Source organism: Penaeus chinensis, chromosome 19 (assembly GCF_019202785.1).
Source record: "Penaeus chinensis breed Huanghai No. 1 chromosome 19, ASM1920278v2, whole genome shotgun sequence".
Classification (NCBI taxonomy): domain Eukaryota; kingdom Metazoa; phylum Arthropoda; class Malacostraca; order Decapoda; family Penaeidae; genus Penaeus; species Penaeus chinensis.
Window position 1 is genome coordinate 13,373,148 of NC_061837.1, and position 7,500 is coordinate 13,380,647.

General features: G+C 38.7%; 2 protein-coding genes across 2 annotated transcripts in view; both read left to right on the forward strand.

Moving 5' to 3' along the window:
• LOC125034910 (cytosolic carboxypeptidase Nna1-like) overlaps positions 1-3,307 on the forward strand; it is a 17,169-nt gene extending 13,862 nt beyond the window's left edge. Inside the window, exons 6-11 of the mRNA XM_047626957.1 lie at positions 1-7; positions 314-424; positions 939-1,108; positions 2,024-2,183; positions 2,513-2,740; positions 3,087-3,307. The exon at positions 1-7 is cut by the window's left edge and continues 107 nt beyond it. Coding sequence (XP_047482913.1) covers positions 1-7; positions 314-424; positions 939-1,108; positions 2,024-2,183; positions 2,513-2,740; positions 3,087-3,104 — 694 coding nt within the window. The 3' untranslated portion in view covers positions 3,105-3,307. The remainder of the gene's footprint in view (positions 8-313; positions 425-938; positions 1,109-2,023; positions 2,184-2,512; positions 2,741-3,086) is intronic.
• LOC125035282 overlaps positions 3,136-7,500 on the forward strand; it is an 8,707-nt gene continuing 4,342 nt past the window's right edge. Inside the window, exons 1-3 of the mRNA XM_047627558.1 lie at positions 3,136-3,174; positions 3,573-3,723; positions 3,920-4,408. Of these exons, the coding sequence (XP_047483514.1) occupies positions 3,625-3,723; positions 3,920-4,408 (588 nt within the window). The 5' untranslated portion in view covers positions 3,136-3,174; positions 3,573-3,624. The remainder of the gene's footprint in view (positions 3,175-3,572; positions 3,724-3,919; positions 4,409-7,500) is intronic.

Below are 7,500 nucleotides of genomic sequence, written 5' to 3' on the forward strand. Positions count from 1 at the left end.
CGGAAAGGTAATATATGGATTTAAATTTCATATAATTTACGAATGTAAACAGATAGAATTGGACGAAAAATGAATATGTATAGTTGTAGTTATATTGATGTTTATATCTATATGTATTTCTGTATGTAAAACTGTTTGTTTATCTATCCCTCTTGCTATCTATACCTATCTCTCTAGCTATCTCTTTGTATCTATCTATCTACCTACCTACATCAATCAGCCAAACTATCAAATAATCTATGTATATAGACATATGTATAAAGCGTGCTTATATATATTATCCATTCATTCATTCCCTGCGTATATCCCACAGAAAAAACGCGCCGTCGTCCTGACCGCCCGCGTCCACCCCGGGGAGACGCCCTCCTCGTGGATCATGAAGGGAATTTTGGATTTCTTGACGGCAGATCACCCCAAAGCACATGTTAGTTGATTTTATGTATTGATGGCATTCCTCCTTCCGTATAAACAAGTTCGTTTCCTTTGAAGGTTCAATTTTTTTTTTTTTTTTTTTTTTTTTAGAAATGGGAGGAATCGGTATTAGTTTTATTAATGGTACAAAAAAAATGCACAGAAATCCTTAGCAAATGGATGAAATATATTTATACAAATTTAGACAATTTAAATAGTCATCTCCAAAAGCTTCACAAAAGGAGAAATAAACCAACCATTTTTTTAATATCTTCCCAGGACCAATTTACCTTCAAAATGATACCAATATCCTGCTACAAGTAGTTATAACCTTTTTATATTAAAAAAAAAATCCTTTACAAACGGAGACACATTAAACCAACCATTTTTATAAATATCTTCTTAGAACCTCCGTAGCCACTATCCAATATCCTTCTACAAAGAGCTACCACCCTCTTTTTTATACATGAAAAAAAGTCCTTCACAAAACATGAAACCACCCATGTTATCTTTAAATATCTCCCCAGGACCTCCGGAGTCAGTTCATCTTCAAAGTGATCCCGATGCTGAACCCTGACGGAGTGATCGTAGGCAACCACAGGTGCTCCTTGGTGGGAAGAGATCTCAACCGCCAGTACAAGATGGTTGTGAAGGAGATGTTTCCTGCGATTTGGCACACGAAGGCTATGGTCAGGAGGTGGGCAGCTGGGTTTTTTTGTTTTTTGTTTTAAGTAGTATTTTTAGTTGTTGTTATTGTTGCTTTATTTTTGGGGTTTCATTTTTGTTTAGTTTTTCGTATTTTTTTTCGTATTTTTTGTTGTTGTTATTGTTGTTTTATTTTTTTTTTCTTTCTCTTTCCTTTCTTTCGTTCTTTTTGTGTGCTTTACTTTTGTTGTTGTCTTCTCTTCTCTTTATTTATTTATTTATGTCTTTATTTTCCTTTCGTTCTTTCTTTCTATCTTCTTTTCTTTCTTTCATTAGGTACAGTTTTTTTTTTTTCTTTTTGTTATTTCGCTGTTGCTTGTCTTTCGTTACTTTCCTCTTGTTTTCTTCTTTTTTTTCGTTCTCTTTAACTTTCTTTATAATATTAATTCCTTTTTTGTTCTTTCTCTCTTTCATTATCTTTGCCTATTGTTGCCTTCTTTTCGTTTGTTCTTCTCTTTTTTACTTTTTTGCTTTGTATTTCTGTTTGAGTTGTCTAGTGTTTAAGTTTTTGTTAATAGTATGATTATCATTATTGTTATTGACATTTCATTATTATTATTATTATTATTATTATTATTATTATTATTATTATTATTATTATTATTATCATGATCATTATCACTATCATATTTGTTTTTATCATCATCATCACCATCACCACCATCACCACCATCATCATCATCTTTAATGTATTTTCTCTATTTTTCTTTTGTACTCTCCTCTCTCTCTCTCTCTCTCTTTGTCTATCTATCTATCTATCTAGCTGTCTGTCTATATATATATATAGATATATATACACGTCACCCACTTTCCCTCTCCAACATACTTTTCATCACAAACCCATAAAAATATGTCACACAACACCAAGCAGCAACCATTATAAACGCACCTACTTTCCACAACACAGGCTCATGGACGAACACGGAGTCGTCATGTACGGCGACTTCCACGCGCATTCCCGGAAACACAACATCTTCCTGTATGGCTGCGAAAACCGTCGTAATCAAGACAACCACCTGAGGGAACAGATCTTCCCTTTGCTCCTTCATTATAACGGAGGCGATAAGGTATTTCTTTATAAAATAAACGGTGGTGGTAATTGATTGATGAAAATGTATTATACATTTTTTTTTTTTTTTGTCAACAGTGAATTCGTTTACGATACGTTTAAGCTTTGTTGTGGGTGTGTATGTGATTGGTTAAGTTATCATAAACTTATTTTTTCCTGATTTGAATTAGCTTGGGTCTGTATTCAAAGTTTCTGCATCTCATTTCTAAAGAAAACCTCGGGAATTATCCCAGTAACGTATATACATTATTTTTGTATATATACAGAAATAGTCACATCCGAGACAAATCACTCAACCTCCTTTACCACTTAAACGATCCCCCACAGTTCAGCTTTCGCAGTTGCAAATTCAAGGTGCAACGTTGCAAAGAAGGGACAGCCCGCGTGGTGGTCTGGATGATGGGCGTTCTCCACTCTTACACCATGGAGGCTTCCTTCGGGGGGGCTTCCGAAGGACCTCGAGCAGGAACCCACTATAACATACAGGACCTGATTTCAATGGGCAGGCAATTCTGTGAAACGCTTGTTGAGTATTTCGATCCTCAGCCTATTAAGGTAATTGCTGTTTGCTATTGTTGGCTAAGTAAGTAGTATGTTGTGCAGTAGAGTGTGTGGTATTATGCTGTAATTACGTGTACTGTAGGTCTATATCTACATCTATAAGCTTTGAGGGAAAAGCTTTGTGTGTGATCTCAAATATACCTCAGAAATGAAGTATTGAAGCATATAAATGAAACTTTTTTATCCCTTTCTTTTTGCAAACATGGGAAATCTTGGGTAAGTAAAACTTAAACAAGTGATGTTTCGGTCAACATTTTGATTAGAATTAATCCACTGAAAAGACAAAAAAAAAAAAAAAAAAAAGTTAATCATTCTCTAAAGTTAACGATTCCCATTACAGACGAAAAGGAGAAATTAAGGAATAAATTGTGGTCTCGCCTGATCAAGAAGGGGTCGAGTGCTGACGAACCCGCTTCCATTGACTTCAGGTAAAGGAGTTTATCTTATTCCCGCCCGGGTATATTGGGCTTTCCTTGCACCCGGTTACGTAGTCCATTAATAAAAGAGAGTATATGTGTAGCTAAGGAAAGAGAGATTTGAAGTGTGAGATTGTTTAACCACTTAAGGAGAGATTGGAAGTTCCAATTTGTGTGCATAAGCATAGTATATAATGGAAGATTTTGTGATTAAAAGCGGAAAAATGTATATTAAATACTGAATCAAAGGCAGTAATTGCATATATAACACTGATCAAATAAGAAGTAATCACAAGTCTAAAGCTAAAGAATTCAGTATATAGACATTGTAACATGATTTATCATATCATAATGAATATTTATATCAAATATTAAGTTACGAGTAACATTTTTTCCATTTGGTGTCCCAGCGAAACGAACTCCAGCAGCGGGGAGTCGGACAGGCAGACAACCCCCGTGAGAATGAGGAAGAAGAAAGTGCAGAGACATCCCAGGCGAAAGGGGGCTGGGAGGCAAAGCGTCGCTCAGGTTGTTGATAAAGTTACATCTCAGATGAGAATGGTAGAGTACACTCGCGGTTCATGGAGGATTTGTTTTGGTGTGAACTGTCATATAGTCTTTGATGATATATAGTATTTGATTTGGATTCAGATCTCTAGTTTTACTTTTTGCTTTACTTGGCCACTACGTTACGACCCTGTCCCTTACTGAACTAATGGGCTTCTCTCTCGCTCTTTTGACTCGCGCCGCCTCACAGGAAAAATCGGACCGAAGACCCAAGGGCTTGCACCACAGCCGCTCCGGTTCCTCGGGCTCCCCCTCGACCAGCTGCAGGGACTCGCTTCCGGGGCACGGCGACCGGGTCAGTGGTAAAGGCGCTAGCGGCGCGGCGGAGGAGTCCGGCCTGGACAGCGCCACCTACAAGGCTGCATCAGACACCAAGCCGTGCCTTAAAAAGCTCTCAGAGAGACCTACAACCTCCAACAGTGTGCTTGACCTCAGCTCAGGACGTACAAGCCTTAGACCAACCCAGTACAAGCTAGAGGAAGCTTTGCCCACGCCCTGCTCTGCCCCCCCACTGCGCAGGTCCAGTCACAGCCTGATCCGTCCCACCCATTCCTCTTCTGCCCCCCGGGAGGCTTCCATCTCCCCCGTCCCGCCAGAGAAACCCACCACTGGCTCTGTGAACGAGACCTTAGTACACAGACTCATCAGCAACCATAAACACAAGGATCCTATTCACAGTGTACGTCCGCCACAATGTCCAGTGAAGAACAATTTTGCCCACAGGGGTGGAAATATAGTCATCTTAATCTTCTTGTAACATACTTCTTTTTTACTTTGTTTTTTGTTTATGATAATATCTTACCCTTAAACTTTTTTCTCTAAGTAAATAACCATTCATTTAAATACGGACTTATCCTCTAACCATTAAAAGAATCTGTCAAAAATATTCTAAAAATTATCTGATTATACCATTCCCCCCAAATTATTCTTAACTCTCACCACCCCTGAAGTCACACTCTCCTGTTCCAACATCCTGATTACCTTGTTGATCCTGTCGTTGATTAGTTTGACGTAGAAGCTAGTGCAATGACCCTGTAATGCTCCTTGTATCTCTATAAAGTACATGCTAGTAATATTCCTCCCTGAAGCAGTATTTCTAGAACTTTAAAAATACCTCCTGGATATCAGTAGTAAAATGTAATAACACCTTTTCACCATTTCAGACGTAAAACTTGAATTTGGAAGTAGCTAGAATAAATCGTATGGCTGATTTTGGTTAAAACTAACTAACAGTAGAGTAAAATATATGCTGGAAAAATCAATACACCTTATATAGAAAACAAATCTGGATACCTTGTAAATATGAAGCATATCTTGTGAAATAAAGATATACTTTGTATAACATCAGTATCTTAGAAGGCAATTTCAGATATGTAACAGTCTTTGATGAAATATCAGAATCTTACAGTATAAATGAGTTAAAAGTATGAATATGTAAAAATTCTGTTGCTATTCCCTTATGCAATATATGGTCTACTTTCGGTTCATTATTTGCACATAATTATCGAGCCAAAAAAAGAAAAAGAAAAAAAAAGTATTTTCACCAATAATTGATTATTTAATAAATATTATTTTGCTGACCGGAAGGGCTACAGAGAAGCTTAAGTGCATTTCCGACTGTTAAAGCAGTTATTTTTTTTATGCACAATTTGCTATACCCTCTCACATTTCATTTTCTTTCTATATAAATATAAATATGTCCATTAACCTATCTTTCAAATCTTTTTTGTATGAATTTCTTTGTCTATCTTTCTCTCTGACTGTCTGTCTTTCTTTGTTTCAGTATCTCTCTCCCTCCCCCCCTCTCGCTCTCTCTCTCTCTCTCTTTCTTTCTTTCTTTCTTACTTTCTTTCTTTCTTTCTTTCTTTCTTCTTCTTTCTCTCTCTCTTTCTCTCTCTCTCTCTCTCTCTCTCTCTCTCTCTCTCTCTCTCTCTCTCTCTCTCTTCTCTCTCTCTCTCTCTCTCTCTCTCTCTCTCTCTCTCTCTCTCTCTCTCTCTCTCTCTCTCTCTCTCTCTCTCTCTCTCTCTCTCTCTCTCTCTCTCTCTCTCTCTCTCTCTCTCTCTCTCTCTCTCTCTCTCTCTCTCTCTCTCTCTCTCTCTCTCTCTCTCTCTCTCTCTCTCTCTCTCTCTCTCCTCTCTCTCTCTCTCTCTCTCTCTCTCTCTCTCTCTCTCTCTCTCTCTCTCTCTCTCTCTCTCTCTCTCTCTCTCTCTCTCTCTCTCTCTCTCTCTCTCTCTCTCTCTCTCTCTCTCTCTCTCTCTCTCTCTCTCTCTCTCTCTCTCTCTCTCTCTCTCTCTCCTCTCTCTCTCTCTCTCTCTCTCTCTCTCTCTCTCTCTCTCTCTCTCTCTCTCTCTCTCTCTCTCTCTCTCTCTCTCTCTCTCTCTCTCTCTCTCTCTCTCTCTCTCTCTCTCTCTCTCTCTCTCTCTCTCTCTCTCTCTCTCTCTCTCTCTCTCTCTCTCTCTCTCTCTCTCTCTTCTCTCTCTCTCTCTCTCTCTCTCTCTCTCTCTCTCTCTCTCTCTCTCTCTCTCTCTCTCTCTCTCTCTCTCTCTCTCTCTCTCTTTCTCTCTCTCTCTTTCTTTCTCTCACTCTTTCTCTCTCTCACTCTTTCTCTCTCTCTCTCTTTCTTTCTCTCACTCTTTCTCTCTCTCTCTCTCTCTCTCTCTCTCTCTCTCTCTCTCTCTCTCTCTCTCTCTCTCTCTCTCTCTCTCTCTTCTCTCTCTCTCTCTCTCTCTCTCTCTCTCTCTCTCTCTTTCTTTCTCTCTCTCTCTCTCTCTCTCTCTCTCTCTCTCTCTCTCTCTCTCTCTCTCTCTCTCTCTCTCTCTCTCTCTCTCTCTCTCTCTCTCTCTCTCTCTCTCTCTCTCTCTCTCTCTCTCTCTCTCTCTCTCTCTCTCTCTCTCTCTCTCTCTCTCTCTCTCTCTCTCTCGCGCGCGCTCTCTCGCTCTCTCTCTCTCTCTCTCTCTCGCTCTCTCTCTCTCTCTCTCTCTCTCTCTCTCTCTCTCTCTCTCTCTCTCTCTCTCTCTCTCTCTCTCTCTCTCTCTCTCTCTCTCTCTCTCTCTCTCTCTCTCTCTCTCTCTCTCTCTCTCTCTCTCTCTCTCTCTCTCTCTCTCTCTCTCTCTCTCTCTCTCTCTCTCTCTCTCTCTCTCTCTCTCTCTCTCTCTCTCTCTCTCTCCCTCTCCCTCTCCCTCTCCCTTTCCCTCCCTTAACCAATTAAGAATCTCTTATCTTTCTATATATTTACCTATCCGCCATCTCCCCATCTATTTTTCTACCCATCTATCAACTTGTCTGTCGACCTACCGGCATATCGATTTTCTTCACTTTTTAACTTGACGCACAATTTGTATTCTTTCCTTCCACTGGTCTTTCAAACTCTGGCTTGTGTTTTTTATGATCTATTATCGCATTGTATCATCTTTTACGACATTGATTTTTCTTTCCCTTCTTAAATGAAGATATAAGACTATTATTATTTTTTATTTTGTATTTCATCATTTCTCCTTCTTCGACTTTCCTATCGTCTTTTTTTTTTTTGTTTTTTTTTTCTTGTCTCTCCGCGTTTCACATTTATTTTGTTTTGTTTTTTCACTTGGGTTTTGTTCGTCTACTTACACTAAATTCTAGTTTTGTTTGTTTGTATGTTTAGGTTACTATAATCAAGGCTATGCTTGGATAAATCCTCAAGTGTAGATTTTAATGAATCATGTATTTTTTTTTTAAATCTGAACAAAACAGCTTTCGTAAAATCTTACCAACTCCATTCTTATTTCTTACTGA